Here is a 22,743-nt window from a genome sequence, read left to right as displayed (position 1 = left end):
TTTTCAGACCTTGGGGAATTCTCAAACTATGTAATTTTCTACAGAAAATAATTTTGGAAAAATTCATTTTTCGATTTATTATTTCTCCGAGCTATAATTTTTATAAAGATAATGTACGAAAAATAAAAACTGCAAAAAATAAAAACGTAATTTCAATCGAATGACATACCGAAATTTTTATTTATTTCACAACTAGCGGCAACATGATAAAATGGAAAAAATCTACAGAAATTTGTAACATTTCTGTGAAATAATCACAAACATAACAAAAACCAACTGATAATTTCCTATCTGTAACTTTTTATATCAATATTTGCTTTTTCTGTTTACATATTTTTGTTTACTCAGAAAAAGGTGCACTTTTATAAAAATCTAATGCACTCATTCATCCAAATAAACGAGTTTCAACTCCAAAAACACTTTTTTAGTCTTAAAATGCTGATTGTTCACCTGGAAAATTATTGTTTAGCTTCTTTTTTTGTCAAACTTTATCTTAGATTTTGAATGAATAACTATTTAATGGGGAAATCACTTTCAGAGATATTTATTTCATCATTTTCGCATTTTTTTCTTGTCTGACTACTATTTTTCATGCCTTCAAAACTTTTCCACCAAAGAAATTCCCTCTCCTCTCTTTTTTCCTCTTTCTCTCTAATCCTCCTCTATTCCCCTTATCTCTCATCTTATGTCATAAAGTTGTGTGCATACACCAACACGACACTGCGGACTAAACGTTCTGTCAATTTTTGTTGTCCAAATCCACGTTTTCTTATTTTTCTACTCAAATCATGTATCTAAACCCCGAATTCAAGTTCGCAAAACTTCCCTGGCTTGCCGGTCAAAGATTGTTTCGAAATATGAATGTAGTTGACTTGTGAGTTGTCTCAAAAATTCGGAAAATTGTTTAAAAAAATTAAATTGGATTGCAGAATGAACATCGCACAAGCGTCCCCATCCACCGACTGGCTTACCCAGATCGCTAGCGTTCCCACCAATTTTTCAGTCACTTTCGTGTCATCCGATAGATTTTTTCAAGATCACTGGGATATTCGTATGGATTTTCGGGATAATGACGCCTTTATCTGGCATTTATGGCCAAATGCAACACAAATTGTTGGCGCAAGAATAAAATGGATGGTTGGAAAGCACAAATTGGTTACGAAGTGAGTTTTCAAAAATTTGACATTTTCAATTCATACTTGGGGCTCATAACTTGCGTGAAACAAATAGTATGAGCTAAAAAGTATACCAAAATGTAGATCTCGGCACCTTCTTCGGGCCGCGGCATATTAACGAACAGCCACACGGGGTCTGGGGGTGGGACTAAAATTCGACAGTGTTCCGGTGAAATCTGCAAAGTATTTAGCGCGAAATTCAAAATTAATGTTTAATTAAAATTAAAAAACACTTTTTTAGTTTAATTGGCCTTAAAGAGATGCACGACAGTCGAAAAACTAACCTAACTGGGAAAACTGACCTACATATGCCGGGTAAAAAGTGATAGCTTAGGCTGCGTATCAAAATGCAACAACGAAGCAGCGGATTGAAGAAATTAAAATTTGAAATTGTCTCCCAGTCTAGTGGAGCGCGTTTAATTTCAGTACTCACTCCCAAACGTCGTGTAGCCATCCGGCTCGTTATGGGTCACACATATATGTAGAAATTGTTAAGATCTACATCTTGCTATATTTTTTAGCGCCTGACGTTTCAAGCGAGTTACGAGTCGGCCAAGCCGTGTGATGATTTAATAATTAATCTTAAATTTTCCAGAATTGAAAAAAAGAAAAGTGAGCGAGAGCCGACTATCATTCATTCCTTCATGGTTGGATTCCAAAAAACGCTGTTTGAGATTGTCGAGTGGCTCGAGAAGCTATTCACATGCAAAGTAACAAACATCAACATCCCATTCCCAGCTTTGCAAAACTGTCCACGGACAGCTAGATGGTCTGCATTGAGGTATTCAAAGAATCTGACAATGACCACTTCGTGTGCCGATTCGGAGTGGATTGTGGCAATTTTGAAGGAGCGATATGCTCAGAATTGTGTGAGTTAATTTTGTTTTGTTGTATTTAAAATTTGGGAATTCTGAAGTTAGGAAAAGGTTTCCTGTCAGAGAAGTGTTCTAAAATACCGAAAAAATCAATGAAATTTTTTAAAATTTCCAAAAAATGTGTTCTCATATTACAATATTTACAGAAAACCTTCATCGGCGAGGTGGAAATCGGAAGACCACGGGATATCAGTGTTGAGGCGCTCTCCTCATTGACCTACAGATCTGGACGCTTGAATTTCAATCTTTTGAGTTTCGACTACTTCTTGGAGTACGTGAAGAACCTCATGGCATCAGATGACGAGCGATTTTTGATCTTGCGAGCAAGAATCCCCGATTGGACAATCGAGAAAGTCAACGAGTTTGCCCAGAAACTTGAACTAGCCCGTTCCCCGCTCGAAACGTTGTCCCGTACTCACTTCACGTCAGAATTCGGGGATTTCGATGTGACACGACCAATGTTCCAATACAACCAAAGCGAAGATATAGTGCTCGCTTTCAACTTCTTGGTAAAACCTGGCGACTTGTATGCCTGTATGGCAGTGGTGAGATGGAAGCGGAAATCTGCGGATAGAATTGAGCATGAAAGGCAGGTGGCGGAGAATGCACGGCGGAATGCAGAGGAGGACGCAAGAATGATGTTAGAGGAGAATGATGAGGAGGATGAAGAAGAAGATGTGAGGGATGTGGAAGGAGCGAGAGGGGATTATAGAAGACGTGCAATAATTATGGCGGTAGTTAGGGGACCACCTTTTAACATCCATCATTAAACTATCAACTGAGATGCTTTATTTTTCATGTCAAATTTAATAACTCATTCCTGCTGAATACATTTGATGAGCTCAACTCGTGAACTTCCTAATTTATTAACATGACAGTACCCTTGAATAAATGGTTCATCGATAGATTTAATTAATCAATTCAAACAATCACTTCAATATCAAAATTGAGATCTGGAGGACTTTAGTTGACCAGGATATGGTCTTTGTGGATTTTTTGCCTTTGATGTCATAAAAATGTTCAAAAAATATCCAGTTCCATTTATGGATAAGAATTTAAGGATTTGAAAAAAAATGGTAACAGGGACCCCAGTCTAACAGGGCACTGACTCTTGGATAACTAATTTTACGTTTACAGTACTTACCACGGGGCAACCATCCAATTAATGAAACCCCCAATATTCCTTTTTCGAAAAATGACATAGAACCGATGAAAAACCAAGTAAATTTAATTTTCAGCCAAAAAATATCAAAATTCAGCGCTTTTCCACGAAAAATCGGCCGAAATGGCATGGAAATCGTCAAAGAGCTGGGTTTTCCGTAAAAAATCAGCTAAACTCGTTGAAAATCATCGAAAAATGTTCAAAATACACAAAAATTGACAGAAAAAAGGATTTTTAGCTGAATAAGATCATATTAAAGTTTTTTTCTAGAATTTTCTCATCAAACAGAACCGTTAATTATGCTCGAGCGGTTTTTTTTTCAAACTAAGACTTTAGATTTTTAAGAGTTTCACATCTTTCTGCGTTCGCCTGAACCATATACTGAGATATTTCTTCACAATGAATCCCCAAACTCGGAGGAAGGGATTTATTGATTAAAGTATTGAAATATGAATGATTTATTATACTTAGAATCAATCCCGCTTAACAAATTTCGAGAGTCCCACTCGTGAATTTCCGAAATCATAAACATGACAGTACCCACGAATGAATGCGTCACCAAGAATCCAATCCGCATTCATTTTGGCGCTTGAAAAGAACGCAAGTGCACACTGACCATTGTTTAAACCCAAGTCGAGAACATAGTCAAGAGATTTGATTGTATAAGTATTTCCTCCAATATTCAAGTTGAGGTCCGGTTGGCGCTCGATGGTAGAGCATGACACTGTATAGGCATTCAGTTCCCAGTCAAACTTTGCCTTGGTGGCCTTGAGGATGTGACTGAATGTGGCGGTAGGAACACCGGTCCAGCCGGATGAGGAGGCAGAGATAGCCTGTAAATAAGGATTTTCATTTTTAAAAGTTTGAATTCATGGGTTACCGTCTCATTCTGAGTTCCTTTAAATGACCCCATCGACCAGCCTTCCACAAAGAATCCCCAAACACCTGGCTGTGCTAATGGCAGGTATTGGATGTTCTTGTCACAAGCCTCTCCATCAAATCCACCATAAGTGATGGATCCTGATGATTCCTTAGTTGCGTTGTCAGCTCTTTGCATCCAAATTGTGAAGATAGGTTGGTCAAGTTGTGAGAGTAAAGTTTGCATCGGGGTGCCCACTCCTTACAGTTCTTGCTGATCCGGCCATCCCAGACCAAGCACTCCATCAACTGGTTGTTCAGTGTAGAAGTCTGGGACTACTGTAGCCCGAATGAAGTCTTGGTTGGTCAACGTGAATCCAGCCATGGACACTTTTTCCTTTCCAAGCAATCCATAGACCTCAGAGATTTCTTTATAAGGAAACAAAAAGGTTTTGTTGGAATCTTGGAATGTTGAGGAGGCGGAGCTATTGTAAGTATGTTTCAAAGGGACATTTTGCACAAGTCCACGACAATTGTCACTGTCACAGTTGGCATCAAGAACCCACACGACTGAGGAAGCGGTGTCGACAGAGACACGGAAGTGTTGGTCTGGAATTATATAAAATATTTTATTTTAAGCACATTTATCTCTTAAGTGACTTACCAGGAGTTCCCAAAAAAATATCAGCCAAGTAAAATTCATCCATCGTATCAAAGAAATTCTGCCTTCCAGTACTTTTTCTTTGCAGCAAGTACTCCGAATAACGGCCTTCCTTTATCATCTTCTGTCTCAAAGATCCAGATTTTCGAAGAGGAACCGAAAATTGAGCCGCCGAGGCAAACCCAAGCAGGGCAAAGAGCACAATAAGACGACGTGTCATGAGAGAGTCGAACTGTTCAAATTGTGATACTGGCGGGGTTTATATATAAAGTGTTATCAGTTGGGAAGCAAAATTTGATCAAAAGTTTGACTACGTGCAGAAAAAGTAACGATTTAGGTGTTTAGTTCAGCTTAGAGATTAGAAAGAGGAAAAATGAAATCATATGCGGATTCAATTCCAGAATATTTGAACTTTCGATAAAGCAAAATTTATTGACCCTTCCCGTAAATATAATGTCAGTAACATAGATCTTGCCAAGATTTACATATTGCTATTATTGTCGGTGTCAGCTTTTTTCAAAAAGTGAAATTTTGTTTTTTGATTTCCCAAGCATAGTACATTTTAACCAAACATAATACAGACTGAAATTTTAATAGTGAGTGAAGAATCAACATTTATAAGAAAGTGCCATCAGTTATAGAATGATCAAAACTTTGACTCTAAGACTGGACAAAATTACAAGTGACTAACAGTTCTTTATCAGCACTTTGATTACTTGAACTGATATCATCATTTCAATATAAAAACGCCGTCGCTTACACAGCCTGCTTTAATTTTTTCTCTCAAAATAATGTCTTCAACTCTACTTTTCTTTGCTTTATTTTCTATCTGCTCTTGTCAAGTTTTGTTAAACTTACGTGATTTCAACGGAGGAAATGCCAAAAATCGTTTGAACCCCGGCCCTGATCAGACCGGAGTATATGTATCCGCCTTTTCGGATTCAGTGGATTTATTATCTAAAATTTTTATAGTTTTTGGAAATAATGGAACGCAGACTTCGTGAGTGTTTAGAAACTTATAACTTTGAGAAATGTAAGATTTTGTTTCAGACTATATGACTTGAAGGATTTGAGAGTTAGTACCGGGGAAATCTTTCATTGCATAATTGACAATTCGACGTACCTGACGACAAGCTTATCAAATAATCAAATGGCACAACTGACTGGATTGATGTTTATTAGTTCGCCTAGACAGTTAGTGGATAGTGAGTTTTTTGAAAGAAGTTTTTCATTGTTCATTTTTTTTCAGTGAACTTTCACGTCATGGATGCTTCTTATCAACTTGACATACGATTCAAGAAAGTTGACCTCGTTGACTACACCGTTCTTTTTCTAAACACTAACTTTAACGTGAATCCTTCTACCCCCACAATAATCAGTCAGTGGACACAATACGAGGGGTCATCTGTCTATCTCTATTCCGGATACCCACAAGATAAAGAAGAACCAACAAACACACAAATGTTCTCGAATCCGATGACTATCAACGGATCTGATGTGTTTTTTTCGAATGTTGAGCAGTTTTCTTTGACGTCATCTGCATTTTATATGAGAACTTTTTTTGGAGGACCCAACTTCATAATGTACCCCGGTTATTGTGAGTTGGCGTAGAAACTCCAAAAAAAAAGAAATTTTTCTTTCAGTCAACATTGATGGATCAGTCACCACAACTTACACTACAACTGGATTCTATGCAAAAGCGATTGGAGATGCAGATAGCGTGAAGACAATAAGAACATTAAGAACATTAGGTTCTTCAGGGTTTACTGGAGCGAATGTTAGTTTTCGCAAAAATTTTAACAAGATTTCGTATTTATCCAGATTATTGGTACACTTCCAAACGGAGGTAATATAACAGTCGGCGAGTACGATGGAAATTCTCACCACACGTTCACTGTTCAAGCATCAAATTTCTCTTGGAATACCCCATTTTTCTCTTGGAACACTCCATTTATTGGGGAGACCTTCCGAATCTCGTCGAGCGGAACTCAACGCGGAGAGTTTTTCGTGCAGTATTTTGTTCATCGTGAGTTATTTAACTGGGATATTTCAATAATAGTTAAAAAAAAAAACAATAAAAAACTTCACATTTCTTGCAGAAGGACCACTGAAAGAAGTACCAACTACCGCAACTCCTACAACTCAAAGCATTCAGACCACTACGAAGTCATGTGGAACAAACATTCTAATCCTATCCTTGGGCTTTGTAGTATTTTTGAGTGGTTTTTAAAGATTTCGGAGGAGTATCAGTAATAATGAATAAATATTCTTCATAATTTGTCATAGTTTGTCATCAAAAAGGGGGATGAAAAAGAAACAATATTTGTATACTCTGAAAGCTGTGGGTAAACCAAATGAGCTAAATTTTTTAACAAATTTCAAAATAGTCACACTTGTCAAGGCCTGACCGGGCCTTGTCAGCAAAATTTAGCCGGACCGGTAATCAAAATTTCATCTCGGTCCGGAAATTTTGTCCAGGACTTGATGATATTTTTTCTAGTACCTACTGTGACTAACACTTTCTCTTATCACCCCGTCATTTTTATTTCCACACGTCTGCACACCCAACCCGCCCTCTCTCCGCTTCGATCACTTGAACTGAAACCTCAACTTTCACAACCTAATTTTTCTCTCAAAATGATGTCTACAGTTATAATTTTCTTTGCTTTATTCTCTATCTGTTCCTCTCAAGTCATGTTAAATTTACGTGATTTCAAAGGTGGAAATACAAGAAATCGATTGAATTACGGACATGATAAAGTTGGAGTTTATATGTCAGCATTCTCGGATTCTGTTGATTTGTTGTCCAATATGTATATTATTTCTGATAACAATGCAACACATGTTTCGTGAGTTTTTAGGGGGAGTAAAAGGAAAACTTTTGGAATTTTCCAGACTAAACGACTTAAAAGCATTACGAATGGTTTCAAACGAACTCGTACCTTATCCAATTGATAATACGACATATCTGACTTCAAGTTTGTCTGATGAACAGATCGATCAACTCACTGGAGTAATGTTTATCTGTTCGGTGAAGCAGTTGGGGGATAGTGAGTTTAAAAATTATTCAAAACTCTATTATATTTAAACAAGGTTCAAAAATATAATTTATGATTCATTCTGAAACGGAGAAAAGTTAGAATGCATGCTTGAAATCATCTTTTTTGCCGATAAAACTGTTTGATGATTTTTCGAAAAGTTTAAAGATAAAAATACTATTTTCTATCAACCAAAACGTTAATCACACAAAGATCAAAAAAACTTTTACAATATTATCATTCAAATCAACAAAAAAAGAGGAAAAATGGAAATTTTGTTAGAAAAAGCTGGGGGACGAGGAGTTGAGCCAAAATCTTGTCCCAAAGGACTACAAATCGAGGCGAAAAAAATCTTCCACCAAAACTTCTCTTGAGTCAGGAGAACAAGAATTGTGCCTTTTAGAGTGATTTTCAGCATAAGCGAAATAAAAATTTATCGACATTTTTTGAAAAAGTCCTCCTTTGAAACACATCATTTTCTTCGTTTTTTTTTCAAAAAATTTGGGAAATTAACTGATTGAGTGTCAACTTTCTAATCAAGTAAAAACTAACACTGGGAAAAACCTTTTCTGTCTAATTAATGAATTCCCTATCAATCTGCATAGATTTCATGAAAATCGGTTTAGTTACACAATAGTTATGACAATTGCTCTGTAACTTCGAAACCAACCAAAATCATTATTCCAGTCAATTTCCACGTCAAGGATGCGTCTTACCCCCTCACCACACATTTCCTAAACTACGGTGCAGCCGACTTCACAATCCTTTTCCTAAACACCAACGTCAACCAATTCTCCAATCAGTCCACAACTATCAGTCAGTGGGAACAAAACTCCGGTTCATCCGTCTATCTTTACATCGGATATCCCTTAGACCAACCGGAAGAAGAAAACTCTCATGTGTTTTCCAATCCCATGAAGTTCAACGGTTCCGACATGTTTTTCCCGAACGTCGAGAAGTTTGCGTTGACCGATGTGTCGTTTTACTTCAGAACTTTCAAGGGTGGACCTAACTTTAAAGTGGACCCAGGATTTTGTGAGTTGAATTATATATATTTATTGACTATTTGCACTATTTTCAGTCAACGTTGATGGGTCAGTGACGACTGCTTACACTACAACAGGATTCTACAGTAAACCAGTTGGAGAGGCGGACAGCACGAAAACTATAAACACTTCAAGAGACACAAAGTATTCGGGATTCACTGGAGCAAATGTGAGTCCGCTGCCTTCGATGAGGCCAGGGGTACCAATGCAGCCGCGCACTATTGACAAGAATAGTACATTTTTATGTAACGCTAAACATTCGAATTTATATATCCGGTATAGTATGCATATAAGTTTGAATATTCGCCGTGACGCAAAAAATGAACCATTTTTTTCAATAGAGCGCGGCTGCATTGGCAGCATCGTGCTGCCCCTAATACATTTTCCTTATCTCTCCAGATTATCGGTTTCCTTCCAAACGGTGGCAACGTGACGTACACCGAATATGATGGAGACCAGTCGGTTTACGTCGCCTAACGGCGACTAAACCTCCTTCCCTACACCACCCTTCTCAGTTTTACAGCGCCTGCGGCGCTTCTTAGCCGAGCAGTTCATTCCGATAAAGCACAATTGTAAAATCTCTCCTTTTCAGACTAAAATTCTACAAACTTTCTCAATGACTTTTTCTATCCTGATAGAACATGGAATTTAGAATGAGCTGTTTTTGAATTTACCAATTTGAGCTTTCTTCTTATGTTTTCCTCATTTCAAAACAATCTCACAGAAGAACGTGAACTTGATAACTCCTTTCTTCCCTCAAAAGGCGAGTGATCATGCCGAATTACTACTATCGAGGTCTCAGAATTCTCCTCTACTTTTGGATCGTATAACTTATTCACTTGTAAGCTAGTTTTCGTTAGCTAAGAAGCCCTTTCCGGTAGAGAACAATTAAAACACTTCTGTATTTCTGATAATATTTTAACAAATTTTCTCAATGACTTTTTCCTGTGGAATATGGAATGTCAGTATAAAAAATGCGCTTAAAGCATTTTTTTGAGTTTTTTACTGATTGGCGGCGATGTCGCCTCCCTCTCCAAAGCCTTTCAAGATGTTTTCCATATACATACACAGAAATCTTCTTATCTTCTTCTTAGTCTGGTTTGATCCAAAAAGTTCTGCTTTCTGATTTTATACCTCTTCGGCGACGATGCCGCCTCTTTTCTCTAGAATACTTCAAAACTATTTGTTGACAAAATTCTTAAAGATCTTCAAAGAAATGCACTTTATGTACAGGGTGCGGTATAAATAGTGATATACGCAAAAAAACGTTATAACTTTGTTCAAAAACTTCAAAACATATTTTCCTTTTAACAAAAAATTTTGACAGAAAATGTAATCTTTTTGAGTTTTTGACTGATCGGCGGCGATGCCGCCTCCCTTTCCCCAAGAAGATGCGGACGAAAGTCTTAAGGATAAATCAGTTTTTGACTCGGAGTTTGCAGGATTGTAATTTTTAAACATTTTGAAAGTTGGGAACTCTACGAAAATCGGAGAGAGCCTTTTAATCGGGGAACGAAAATTGGGGAAAGGGTGCACATACGAACGCAAATTTGCGGCGCAGTTTCCAAACCGTAGTTTTTTCCTCGATTATACCCACGTAACCCTTTTGATCTACGAAATCTCGACCGTAACGGCGTTATTTACAACTTTCATATACTGGCTGTCTATTTTTCTATCAAAACAAAAAACCAAAAAACATTTCCGACCTGGCGGGAACGAACTCACCACCCCGTGCGTGAGAGTCACCTGCTTAGACCGCTACACCAAATACGCGCGGCCGTGGCCATTTCGAGAATGCAGATAAGAAACACCGAGTCAGTAAGTTTGAGCTTTCTACCACCCTGTCGGGACACACCTTTCTCAACGCTTTTTACTGTTGAAATGGTCATCGTCTCCAGAAGACGTCAAAATCAACTTTTTCGAAAAAAGAAAAGTTCGGGCATCATCTAAGGGAAATTTCCAATCAATCTGTCTAGGTTTCATAGAAATCGGTCCACTACAGAGGGAGTTATGGCTTGCAACACATAAACGGACAGACGGAATCTGTTGAATATTATTAGTAAAGATTCCCATCACTCGTACACTGTCCAGTCCGTAGATCAACTGTTCTCTTGGAGCACTCCTTTCATCGGTCAGACCTTCCAAATCACATCGAGAGGAACTCGAAACGGGGAGTTTTATGTGCAGTATTTTGTGCATCGTGAGTTTGGAGATGACTTAATCCTTATATCACATTGTTTTCTTATTTTCAGAGGGATCCCTGTCAGATGTTCCAACTACCGTAACGCCTACAACACCAGGCGTTCAGACAACTACCAAGAGTTCTGGAGCGCTTCAGATTCTAATTTCTTTTGTTGTTAGTGTGTTTTTAATTGGTTTTTAGAGTTTTATCGGGTGTTTAATTTTCTTGACAACGGTCATAATGGATTTTTAAAATTAAATGTTTTCTTTAAGATTTTAATTAATGAATATGATCTTGGTGGAGCGCTTGCAGATTTCAATATTTCAGAAAATTCTAAGAAACCTTTATCATTGACGCACATGCTAAAAAAAAGGACCTAAACGCTGCAATTCCAGTTCTCATGACTCAACAAGTGCCTAGATGGAAGAGTTTTTCCGCACAGCCGTGTAGTACTCTCGGACAAAACTTTTTCTTAATTATTTTCTTGTTTTTTCTATTTTTTCGCGGTAAACACAAAACATTATAAATGCGTCAATAATGAAAGTTTCTTGAAAATTTACTGAAATATTGGAATCTGCAACAAAAAATATGCCTTCAGTCCTCCTTCAACCATAATTGAATGAAAAAAATAAGGGTTCTTTTATACAAAACCCATGCTGACAAATTATAAATACCCGTTTCATAAATCTTTTCCGCGTAACGCCCAAAAGCATAACGAATTAGTTGCGATCAATGCTGAAAACCCGGAAAAGTTCAAGGACAATGGACAAAAATTGTCAGCAAAACCATTTTATGATTTCATTATCATTCTGCTCCACCCCGTCTCTACGTGAACTATTGAACAAATTTGCCTATAAAATTTTCCTATAAAACCTGCCGACTTAATTCCCGTTTCGCTATCACTACTCTCATGCCGAAGTGTCTGATTGTCTTTTTTGCTCTTCTGGGGCTTGCCTCGGCAGTCAAGTTCTCAGTTCCACTGAGATCATCTGGATCGTTGAAAGAGAAGATGGTTAGGGAAGGACGCTATTCGGAATACTTAATGCAACGAAACAGTGCAGTTCGACAGAATTTGGTGGATACAATGGATGAGTTTTATGTGGCGGATATTGCGCTGGGGACTCCAGGTGACATATTTTTGAACAATTTTAAAACTCGATAAGTTTCAGCGCAACACTTCACCGTATCTCTTGACACTGGTTCCTCCGTAATTTGGGTGCTGGATTCCCACTGTGACAGTCAGAATTGCCATGAATACACGTTGAATCATACCATGAAAAGTGCATATAATAATGAGACATCCTCTACGTTTGTGGATGCCAACAAGAACTTTTTATTCTATTATTCACAGTCTGAGATCTATGGATTACTTGGAAAAGAGAAGGTCTCGTTTTCTGGATTCAGTCTTAGCAACCAAGATTTCATTCGGGCTACAGTACTCCCAGACGTTTTTACCCAGCAGCCGATCGATGGAGTTTTTGGACTTGGATGGGCTCCAAAAGAGGAATTAACAGGTGTTGGGAACCCGATGCAAGCCTTATTGCCACAACTTGACCAGCCGATGTTCTCGATTTGGATGCAGAGGAATGACGGGATGGGATCAGCTGGTGCAATCACGTTTGGAGGATTTGATAACGTGGCTTGTGACAAGAATATTCAATACCTGCCACTAGCGGAGCCCGGAGTTTGGGGATTCACTGTGGACAGCGCTTCGATTGGCATTTTTACTCATAAGCGGTCAGGAAAAGTGAGTAAACGAGACCGGGCTTTGAAATTCAGAAGTTTTTGAACGAAATTTTTCATAGGGGGTTTTCAGGGTTTTTTAGGGTTTTTTTCAAAAATCTTGTCCTGGGCTGAAATTTGACAAATTTGAGTAAAACGGATTTTAAATCCAAAAATATCTGTTTTGAATTCCAGGCAATCTCCGCGTCAGGATCAGGATGGACTGGTATCCCTGACAAATTTATGCCTCAAGTCATCAAAGCAACCAAAGCCAAGTATGATTGGAACTATGAGTTATATTATGTCCCATGCTCCACCGCCGCCTCCCACCCGGACATCAAACTGCATATCGGAGGAAACGAGTATCATATCACATCTGCGGAATATGTGCTCGACATCGGATTAGGAAATGATAAATGTGTACTTGCGATCTTTGTGGATACTGGTTTGGCGCCAGAGGCCGATTGGATTCTTGGAGACGCGTTTATCCGAAGATATTGTCAAATTTATGATTTCGGAAACTCTCGAATGGGATTGTCGAAGTTTATTCAGCGGGATTGAGTATTCATAAAAAAATTGAAAATTAAATGAATCATTAATTTCAGAAGAATTGAACCAATTGAAACCAATAAACCAAAATATGTCATCAAAAACTGATGGTGATTCTAATTTTTCACGTAGTTGATTTTTTGACCATCATAATGTGTCTCGACTGATAACACTATTTGTATATAAAGCATCAAGCCTTGATGATAATTAGAAAACATGATTTTTATGGCTTGTGTCGACAGAAGTTTAACTTGAAGGACTGATTTTTTGGTACAGAAGTCGCTAACTTTGTGTAGGTACAGTAACCCACAGAGGGGTCGCAGAAAAAAATTAAATACCTTAAAAATGTGGTCAAGACAAGGTCTATCGGTTGATATAAAAATTTGAAAAATTGAATTTAGAATAGCAACGTAACAGAGTCTCAAACTTGATCCATCTGTTATTAATTTTCCCCAACTATCGAATTTTTACAAAACTTCGGCCCTCAATCTTTTTTTTTAGAAAAAAAAGAATTTCCTCCCCCATAGTGTTCGCTCTCCCCTTCCTCCCTTATACTAAATTTCGATGCATAGTGAACTATTTTTGCCGCTTAGCCCATCCGTGTGTGTGTCTGTCCGTATGTCCTTCTGAACACATGTATGTTTGTACGTCGAAAAAATTTTCTTTTTTATAAATATTTGGTCTGATCTGAAAATAAAAGGTTCAAGTTAACTTTTACCAAATAAAAAATACCAAACTGTACAAGAAAAATAAACAAAAGTAAACAACTTATTGATCCAACATCTTCATCTCCTCCTTAGTCAGCTCCTCAAACACTTTCTGTGCAGGTGGTTGTGGACATGTCTCATTACAAACATAATCCGGATGACAGAATCCACAAGTTCTTTCGCAATAATGACGACGTTGCGCGCAAGTCCAATTGCAGTTCGTGCAGAATCCATTGCGTGCCCAATTTTGGCAGCTGAAATATGATTGGGTTGGGGGAAAGGGGATCCGTAATCTAGACTTACTTAGTTCCAATATCCTTACAGTCATCGGCTAGTTGATTTGGAGAGTTTTCGAGAATTCTGGCAAAAGGGTGTGGTGGTTTGGCTTGGGTTGTGGCAATGGTGATAGCCAAGAGAGCAAGAATTAAAAGTTTCATGTTTAGTCAGTGACTTGACTGGAATAGGGCAAGAAAGTTACTTTTATACTCAAATTTTGTATGGGAGGTCACTTGATGAAGTACGACACGGCGGAAGAAAACGTTTCCTGATAAGGAAAAAAGGTTTCAACGGAAATTAGAAATTACAAAACTCTTATTGTTTCAGGGAGTGCAAATAATATTGTGTCTCCAGTCTGTTATCAGTAGGTGTTTGTAGTATGAAAAACCAAAAACCACGAAAGAGTTAGTGACTTGAAACATCACCGCCCACGTTTCCGGTTGACCTGTAATGGGGGAGAGGAAGAAAATTAAAAAAGATAATGGAAACTATGATATAGTTTTGGAATCAGCCGAAAGCAAAGTGGGAAGATACGATCTCAATATCCTCGAAAAATAGAACATTACCAATATAATATATGCGTCAGAGAGAGTTGAGCGAGTTTTGTAGAGATTCAATTTACCGGATATCGCATTTTCTGTACTGGCTACTTACTTCTGTATCATATTCAAGAACTTGTCTTATAAAAGTTTTATACAAAAGAGTCATGAGTCGTTACTACTGTAATTATTACAGATTTGAGACACATGGAATTCTAAGGAAGATCATGAAGTCAGTTTTTCATCCGACTAAGTCTGTAACACACACCATACCATAGTCATTATCATTATATTTTTTCATTTCCTTCCTTTCCCCTTTTTCCAGGTCAACCGGAACCGTGGGCGGTCATGTTTCAAGCCCCTAACTCTTTCGTGATTTTTGGTTTTTCACACTACAAACACTTCTACTGATAACAGCTTGGAAACAATATTATCTGCACTAATACAAAGAGAGTTACGTAACTTCTAATTTCCGCTGAAACTATATTCCTTATCAGGAAACTTTTCCTTCCGTCGTGTCGTACTTCATCAAGTGACCTCCTCTACAATAGTTGAGTATAAAAGTGATCCGATTACCCCTAATTCCAGTCAACTCACTGACTAAACATGAAATTGTTCATTCTCGCTCTCTTGGCTATCACCATTACCACTATCCAATCCAAACCACAACACCCATTTGTCAGAATTCTCCAAAACTCTCCAAATCAACTAGCCGATGACTGTAAGGATATTGGAACCAAGTAAGACCTTTATCTGAATGCCTCCCAACCCAATCATGTTTCAGCTGCCAAAACTGGGCACGCAACGGATTCTGTACGAACTGCAATTGGACCTGCGCGCAACGTCGTCATTATTGTGAGAGAACTTGTGGATTCTGTCATCCGGATTATGTTTGTAATGAGACATGTCCACAACCACCTGCACAGAAAGATTTTGAGGAGCTGACTAAGGAGGAGATAAACAAGTTGGATGAATAAGTTGATTAACTTTTTTCTTGTGCAGTTTGGTATATTTAATACATACATGCGTTCAGCTAAAACATTCAAATAAAAATTAACTTGCAATTTTTATTTTCTTTTAGTCCGGAATCCGGATGTCCTGTCAGACCAAAGTGCCGGAAACTTTGAATATCTACCAAAGTGCCGGAGACTTTGAATACCTACGTCTTCCCAGATCAGGGTTCAGCAGAATTCCAAATTCCGCCTAGAGGACATTAGTTTGAAAAATTTGCTTGCCAACTCGACTTTATTGTTATGTTTTGAGGTTTTTTGCAGCAAAACTATTAGTTTTTGACCGAAAATAAAGTTTAACACAAATAAAACTTTTTCAGGGACTTTTTACAACAAAATAAGGTCACTAACGTCTTCTAAAAAATATTTTATTTCAGCCTTTTGTCTTTTCAAAAATCGCATTCCCTTCAGCTCTTGTTATGTTACGGGCTATTCTTATTTGCGATATTATAAGAACCTTTGAAAATGTCTCTCCTAGAACTCTGATCTACTTTTTTCCAATTCTGTTTGTCTCCTGCCATAACAACCACTTTCGAGGTAATAACCACCTTCGCCTTTTTCATTCAACTTCTAGAATTTTCTCAACTTTTTTATCATACATCACATGCTTTTACTTTTTTACTTCGTGAATTTTCTCTTATCTTACTGTACCGCTGTCACTACTGAAGATCTGAAACATGTGCTGGATTCTTATGATTTTGGTTTGTTATAATTATTGGTTTTCCATAAAAAACCTTTCCAGACCCCAAATGTGTGTTCAATTACACTGAAGTCACCTCGAAAACTATAAAGTTCTTCCCGAAATGTGTTACGGTATACGGTATTCTGGTGATAAATGAGAAGACTGATTTGACGGTGTCGCAGTTGAATGTGACGTTTAGTACTATGACGACACTGATTGGAGGGATTAGGATTGAGAATACAAATTTAACGGATCTCATTTTTTTAACAGTGGATAAGCAAGATGACTTTTTCAGTCTTTATTGTGGAAAATGTGAGTTTTTCTCTATAAATGTATGATTATTATTACTTTGATTAATTTTTATATTTTATTCATATGTTTTTTTTGTAGATTCCGATATAGAAAATTCTAAAACCGTTTCATTCCCCTCCCCCATATGCTAAAAATTGCTTTAAACCCCACAATTTCCGTTCTCCTGACTCAAAAGAAGCCTACGTGGAAGAGTTTCTCCGCGCGGCCGTGTAGTCTTCTCGGACAAACTTTTTCCCTCAATTTCTCGTTTCCTCTCTTTTTTCAACAAATTTTCGTATTTTCATCAATTTTTGTTGTTTTCAAGCGGCTAAAATCAGTTTTTTGGACTTTTCCACTCCGAGGGACTAGTTTTTCAAAACTTGGCCTAGAAACCAAAATTAGGAAAACTAGTACCCGGGTCATTTTTAACAGTTTTCATGATTTTTTGAGGTTTTTTTTAAATGAAAATCGCTATTTTTAGCTACGAAACAAGAGAAAATAGGTTGCGGACTAGTTTTAACTAATTTTGGTTTTCTAGGCCACCAAATCGAAAACTAGTCTCCGGACTATTTTTTCGACTTTTTGCAGTTTTTTGCTGTTTTCAAGCGGCTAAAAACAGGTTTTTGGGTTAGTCTACTCCGAGGGACTAGTTTTCCAAGCCTAGAAAGCCGATTTTAGGAAAACTAGTCCCCAGGTCATTTTTATTTTTTCCTATTTTTTCACGAAAATTTGTTGGAAAAAGTGAGAAAACGAGGAAATGAGCAAAAATCTTGTCGGAGAGAACTACACGGCCGCGTGCAAAAACTTTTCCGCTAAGACTCGAGAACAGAATTTTTAGCGTTTAGAGCGACTTTTAACATATGCATATCAATAATAAACATTTCTTAAAATTTTCTGAAATCTGCAATTTGAAAAGTTTTCCTTTAATCAAACTAATTAGAAATTTAATTTTGGAAGTTAACTCTGAGTTATTCTAGATGGAATCTTTATCGAGAACAACAAGTACCTAACCAACGCTAGAATACTGTGGCGATTGTATTATTACGGCGATGAATCTGGTGCTGAGTGCACTTTCCAAGTGATGAATAACCCACAGTTGGATGCTGAAAATCTTTGTGATTACGGTTATATGCCTTTGTATATGGATTTAAAGGTTAAGGGGAATTTGAGAGATTGTGGTAGGTTTTTTGGTTGAGGGACTTTTCGAAGTCAGTAATAATTAAAAATTTCCTAGGGTGCCAAGGCGATGAAATCACCGAGTCCACCGCAAGCTCCTATAAAAATTGCACGAAATTACTAAGAGGATTCCGGCTGGATAACGTCATAATTATAGAAAACTTGCCCAGTTTCTCAAATGTAAAACTCATCAGAGGAGGGATTGACATCAAGAACAGTGGTGTTCATAATTTGTCATTTTTCGAAAGTCTCGATACGGTGAAGGTCAATAATGAGGGAGGTGGGCAGAAGTTGATATTGAATCTAGAGAATAATCCGTTGCTGGAGAGATTTGCGATGCCGAATTTGAGGGTAAGGGTTGAGGTTCGGAATTTGTAAAACTGAGGGATCATGGAGTCCTGACTTACTGTACCGGCCAAAAAGGTATCATATTGTGCCTTTTTCAGTTGAAAATTTCTAATTTGAGAGTGTGTCATGGTAATGCTGATTGTTCCACAATGTAAATTGTAATGGGATCGAATAGATCAAATATAGAACTCCGTTTTTGTAGTTGTCAACTTTTTTGTACGGACATTCCCTAAAAAGTTACGTATCGACAAAGTAATTTCTCACTCAAATCGACAAATTTCTGTGCGAAATAGTGCGATTTTTGAGCTCTCGTCTTAAAATGACCATAACTCTCTAAGGAGTGTCAGAGAATTGTGGGTGGTATCTGATCGATTTTGTGTACTTTGATCTCTGGGGAATACTCGAAGCTTTGTACTTTGATCTCTGGGGAAGACCACCCAAGAAGAAAATATGAGCCATCGCAACTATGCGCGTAATTGATTATTTTGGTCGAAACAGCTGTTTTTGTGTATTTTATACAAATTTGCCATTTTTGTCCATTTTTGTCCATTTTTGTTCATTTTTGTTCATTTTTGTTCATTTTTGCTTAAAATTTGAATATTCAAGTACTTTATAATTTTAAGTCTGATCTTACGATAGATAAAGTTGGAAGAGGTGGCCGAATTCTGATGGCCTAACTTTTGCAAATAGCCGGAGACTGTATCTCCAACGACTTGTTTGTTTTTTGTTTATTTTTGAATTAATTATCAATTAATTATTGTTTTAACTAATTAGTTCGCTATCGCTAATTAGTATTTCATTAATTATTTCAGTAATTAGAAAAGTAAATTCCGGAAGTTTGACACGTGAACATTATCATCTTGTCACGTGAACAGCTGATAGACTCAATTCATTTTTGTTTTGATTGCGCTAATGCATTTTTGTTTTCTTTTTGGATGACGTCACATATGTGTCGCGCAATGAATATGCTAACAAGAGTTCTATTCAACAACTATTTTATTTGGAAAAAGGAAATTCAAATCAGGGATATAAATGTGTGTGGGCTGTGATACAGGCATGAATCTCTCGTCGAAAAAACCAAAAGTGCACAATTGTGAAGAATACTGTAGAAAACCAGCAGGTTTGACATATTTTTGAGAAATTAAGCATTATCCGGAAGCAACATGATATTTGGAATGAGCATCTTTGTAAATCTTGACAGTTCCAATAAGAGTCATTGTTTTGAAGGCATCTTCCAATAGCGGTAGCATGTTTGGATGAGGAACATATTGAGGAAGAGGGGTGTAGATAGGAGTTTGGTTCATAACCGTAGGTTGAGGAGCCTGTTGATTGGGAATATCCGGTTCTGGAATTTGGGGTTCCAGGGAGCCGGGTGGAAGGGGCACCTCTTCTGGCTGGTCAAACATGTTAAAATGACAGTGGAGAAAATTTTTGAGAATGGAAGGGCTTGAATATTTTGCTTTCACAGGACTTTAGGTGGTTTTTGACCCACTTTACCACAAATTCATCATTTTTGGCCAAATTTCTGGAAAATGGACTTCTGATTCCCTTGTTGCCATGTTTTCTTGTTTTTCTAAGTAGAAAATAAATACAATGATAGCCACACACATTGGAGAGAAGGCCTTGAATCGGAAACTGAATCACTTTCGTCCATTTGACACAATTTTTCGTAAAAAAGTCCAAAAACTCGGTTTGAGGGTCACAACCACTACTATCGAAGAAATATCCATAATTACGATCGTCAATCCACAAAGCAACCCAATGTTCACCTTCTTCGGTACTTGGTGCTGTATTCCAAATAAACGAACAAGGTCTCCTTGAAATGATGGGATGGTGGTCACTCGGAAAAACACCACCAAAACTTTCTCTAGTTTGTCGGCATGTGCTTAGAAATTTCTCTAGTTGGATAGTGGAAAGAGACATTTTGTGACAACAGTTTATTGAAAGAAAAAGTTAGAAAAGACAGATACGGATCCAAATTGCTTCAACCGGATACAAACGACCTACTGAATCACGCAAAAGTGGAGAATTGGGTTGATTTAGAGATATTTCGTATTTTTCTTCAAAATAGCGTTGAACACACACAAATCGTCTTTTAGCCGGTGGTTTAGGAATGATCATATTCACAAAATAATGATTTCTTGGGGTAGCGTCTCTGAAAATACTACTTTTATAGAATATTGTGCAATTTTCAACTTACAGACTAAGTTCCGACGTAAGATCGACAGACAGCCCATTACAACCATTCCACATTTTAAGAATATTCAAGTCGAGGAGGTGATAATTCATGGTACGTGTTTGATTGGGAGTAGAAAATGCAAGACGTCCAAACTTTTCCATTAGATGATTTGCCAAGTTCACATCGACACACTGAAAATTTGCAAAAGTTGTATATTTTCCGCCCCAAAAACAGCATAACAACATCACCCCCTTATTGAAAGCATGCCAAAGGGTCACAACAAGTGACCTGGAGGCAAAGCGTATTCAATATGCTTATACTTAAAATTGCACTTACCCCAACAGCTGGTGGCACATAGTCGGTGGGAATAACAATTGGCCGATTTGTTCCCGGAAGCATGATACGACCACCCACCGTGTCACAACAAACGAAATGAACTTAACGAGGACCAGTCACGACCACGTTTCTGAACCCATCGACTTCATAAGATGCATCAAATTGTGACAAAACTATCGCATTTAGGCCACCTTTGGGTGTTTTTTGCGAAAAACGCATTTTCAGCTGTGTACTTCCACTTTTTTGAAGTTCCCAAGCATTTGAAGTATCAATTGGAGAAATGTTAAAAACAAAGAAAGTATAGCCTGTTCGGAACATTTTGTAGGAAATCTTGGGACACGACTTGTTTGAAACACAACCAAGTTCTTCGTACATTCGGGTGAACGCTTCGGCATAGTTTTTGTTCGAAAAGTCACAGTTGATAGGTTGAGGAGGGTACATAACACCTCCCGCGTCAAGTTGAATTTCCGAAACATGGTAGTGGTCAAAATTTAAAGAATCTTTTGTGACAGAATTTTCCGGGTTGAGCAAGCCAATGATAACGCGTCTTGGAATTATATCGTGATAAATGGTGTTGAATGGCAAATCTAGACGCCCTTCAGGAATTGAAATAATTTTGACTTTGGAAATAGTAAAAGGGTACAAGGCGGGTGTTGTTCTAAGACGATTTTCCAAAGCTATGGAAGCTGATGAAACTACATCGATAGCCCGCATGTGAAGTTTCAAGTCAGAAATTTCCAATTGGGCTTTAGTGGCCTTTGCAGCTTCAAGACAAAATTCGTCAGAGTTCCGATAGAATGTCAATGTAATATTCACATGAGGAACCAATAGTTTTTCTGTTTGGAAAACTTCCAAAAGTACAGGAGCGCACACATCCAGTTCTTTTGTAGAACTGAGAATTCGCCCATCTTGAGATCCGTCAGGATCACACCAGCCAGCAGCGGTCAACAATCCTCCTTTTGTGTCCCCGTTTTCTCCGAATAGAGTATGCATATAACTCTTATAGTCATAATTATTTGAATCATATACCATCACATTGTTGAAAAAAAAGTTTCACTTGGTTGAAGAAGGTTGCACCAATAAAATTTGTGTGGGAAATAACGTTTGCGTCCACACCATTTGTCGCGGCTTCAACATTTTTCAGAGAAAGTTTGAAACTCACATAAGTCTTGTTGAGTTGGAAGAAGTGAGCACTGTCATGAACATTAAAAGTATAGGAAGTTCCGGAATCCACTGGATTTGTCGGGGTATAAGTCATCCATTGTCCTTTGTTGAATGCGACCTGACTAGGTGGGGTATCAAAAATACAAAGATTTGAAGGAGCACTCGGTGCGCTTTTGTTACTCATCAATTTGGCCATTTTCCAAAAATATCAGTTTTCCGCGAAGATGATTTTGGCAGAGATCGTTTTTTGGTATTTGTTCGTTTTCTTGCCACTTTCGAAGATTTTCGCTTTCTTCCTCCCTTTTTCACTTTTCGCGTCTTTTTGATACTTTTGCGGGTATGACGGATATTTTTTCTCTTTATACGTCCACCAGACTGTTCCAACTTGTTGATTGCACGATTGACAAGAGAATTATAAGAATCAGAAGCGTTTTTAGACAAAGACTGTTTGAAAGAATCACCAGCCACTACGTCGTTTGCAACACGAAGTGATGAATCCATAACTTCACGACCCATGGAGACTCCTATTCGTTTTAGCAAGGGAACAGCGGAAATGAAGAGTTTTCCGAGTAATTGAGAGAAAGGGCCGTTTCCACGCTGGTAAAGACTTCCGGCACGAAATCCACCAGAACCGGTCTGATCGAGGTCATTTTCAAAGAAATGGACCCAATCAACAGAATTGTCAGGATCAAAGTAAATAAGCATTTGTAAACTCGAGAATTGCAGAAATTATACGATCTCACGTTTGTTTCAACCATCAAAAGATG

At 37.8% G+C, this 22,743-nt stretch overlaps 11 protein-coding genes across 11 annotated transcripts; 6 read left to right on the top strand and 5 right to left on the bottom strand.

Annotated features, from left to right (window-relative positions):
- Positions 1-788: 788 nt before the first annotated feature.
- GCK72_020946 (uncharacterized protein) lies at positions 789-2,820 on the top strand (the record flags this gene model as incomplete). The annotated part of the gene is made up of 4 exons (XM_003100579.2): positions 789-874; positions 930-1,163; positions 1,771-2,044; positions 2,197-2,820. 4 exons carry the CDS (start codon positions 789-791, stop codon positions 2,818-2,820), a joined length of 1,218 nt encoding a protein of 405 aa, XP_003100627.2.
- Positions 2,821-3,685: 865 nt separating this feature from the next.
- GCK72_020945 (uncharacterized protein) lies at positions 3,686-4,269 on the bottom strand (the record flags this gene model as incomplete). The annotated part of the gene is made up of 2 exons (XM_053733900.1): positions 3,686-4,045; positions 4,093-4,269. 2 exons carry the CDS (start codon positions 4,267-4,269, stop codon positions 3,686-3,688), a joined length of 537 nt encoding a protein of 178 aa, XP_053582813.1.
- A 63-nt stretch (positions 4,270-4,332) lies between these two features.
- GCK72_020944 (uncharacterized protein) lies at positions 4,333-4,951 on the bottom strand (the record flags this gene model as incomplete). The annotated part of the gene is made up of 2 exons (XM_003100470.2): positions 4,333-4,679; positions 4,735-4,951. The coding sequence occupies 2 exons, from the start codon at positions 4,949-4,951 to the stop codon at positions 4,333-4,335; spliced, it is 564 nt and encodes a 187-aa protein (XP_003100518.2).
- Positions 4,952-5,522: 571 nt separating this feature from the next.
- On the top strand, positions 5,523-6,961 carry GCK72_020943 (uncharacterized protein; the record flags this gene model as incomplete). Its single annotated transcript, XM_003100447.2, has 6 exons — positions 5,523-5,731; positions 5,782-5,936; positions 5,981-6,328; positions 6,375-6,508; positions 6,553-6,757; positions 6,831-6,961. The coding sequence occupies 6 exons, from the start codon at positions 5,523-5,525 to the stop codon at positions 6,959-6,961; spliced, it is 1,182 nt and encodes a 393-aa protein (XP_003100495.2).
- Positions 6,962-7,425: 464 nt separating this feature from the next.
- On the top strand, positions 7,426-9,292 carry GCK72_020942 (uncharacterized protein; the record flags this gene model as incomplete). The annotated part of the gene is made up of 5 exons (XM_003100561.2): positions 7,426-7,580; positions 7,627-7,781; positions 8,457-8,804; positions 8,851-8,984; positions 9,215-9,292. 5 exons carry the CDS (start codon positions 7,426-7,428, stop codon positions 9,290-9,292), a joined length of 870 nt encoding a protein of 289 aa, XP_003100609.2.
- A 2,615-nt stretch (positions 9,293-11,907) lies between these two features.
- On the top strand, positions 11,908-13,280 carry GCK72_020941 (uncharacterized protein; the record flags this gene model as incomplete). Its single annotated transcript, XM_003100535.2, has 3 exons — positions 11,908-12,124; positions 12,167-12,744; positions 12,915-13,280. The coding sequence occupies 3 exons, from the start codon at positions 11,908-11,910 to the stop codon at positions 13,278-13,280; spliced, it is 1,161 nt and encodes a 386-aa protein (XP_003100583.2).
- A 756-nt stretch (positions 13,281-14,036) lies between these two features.
- On the bottom strand, positions 14,037-14,412 carry GCK72_020940 (uncharacterized protein; the record flags this gene model as incomplete). The annotated part of the gene is made up of 2 exons (XM_003100563.2): positions 14,037-14,229; positions 14,279-14,412. 2 exons carry the CDS (start codon positions 14,410-14,412, stop codon positions 14,037-14,039), a joined length of 327 nt encoding a protein of 108 aa, XP_003100611.2.
- Positions 14,413-15,396: 984 nt separating this feature from the next.
- Positions 15,397-15,767, top strand: GCK72_020939 (uncharacterized protein; the record flags this gene model as incomplete). Its single annotated transcript, XM_003100500.2, has 2 exons — positions 15,397-15,530; positions 15,575-15,767. 2 exons carry the CDS (start codon positions 15,397-15,399, stop codon positions 15,765-15,767), a joined length of 327 nt encoding a protein of 108 aa, XP_003100548.2.
- Positions 15,768-16,219: 452 nt separating this feature from the next.
- Positions 16,220-18,974, top strand: GCK72_020938 (uncharacterized protein; the record flags this gene model as incomplete). The annotated part of the gene is made up of 5 exons (XM_003100553.2): positions 16,220-16,337; positions 16,543-16,794; positions 17,751-17,951; positions 18,008-18,300; positions 18,921-18,974. 5 exons carry the CDS (start codon positions 16,220-16,222, stop codon positions 18,972-18,974), a joined length of 918 nt encoding a protein of 305 aa, XP_003100601.2.
- Positions 18,975-19,445: 471 nt separating this feature from the next.
- Positions 19,446-19,703, bottom strand: GCK72_020937 (uncharacterized protein; the record flags this gene model as incomplete). The annotated part of the gene is made up of 1 exon (XM_053733899.1): positions 19,446-19,703. One exon carries the CDS (start codon positions 19,701-19,703, stop codon positions 19,446-19,448), a length of 258 nt encoding a protein of 85 aa, XP_053582812.1.
- A 547-nt stretch (positions 19,704-20,250) lies between these two features.
- Positions 20,251-20,875, bottom strand: GCK72_020936 (uncharacterized protein; the record flags this gene model as incomplete). The annotated part of the gene is made up of 3 exons (XM_053733898.1): positions 20,251-20,452; positions 20,498-20,667; positions 20,813-20,875. 3 exons carry the CDS (start codon positions 20,873-20,875, stop codon positions 20,251-20,253), a joined length of 435 nt encoding a protein of 144 aa, XP_053582811.1.
- Positions 20,876-22,743: the final 1,868 nt, after the last annotated feature.

Source organism: Caenorhabditis remanei, chromosome V, assembly GCF_010183535.1.
Source record: "Caenorhabditis remanei strain PX506 chromosome V, whole genome shotgun sequence".
Lineage (NCBI taxonomy): Eukaryota > Metazoa > Nematoda > Chromadorea > Rhabditida > Rhabditidae > Caenorhabditis > Caenorhabditis remanei.
Note: the sequence above shows the minus strand (reverse complement) of the source record. Positions and strands in the feature narration are given on the sequence as shown.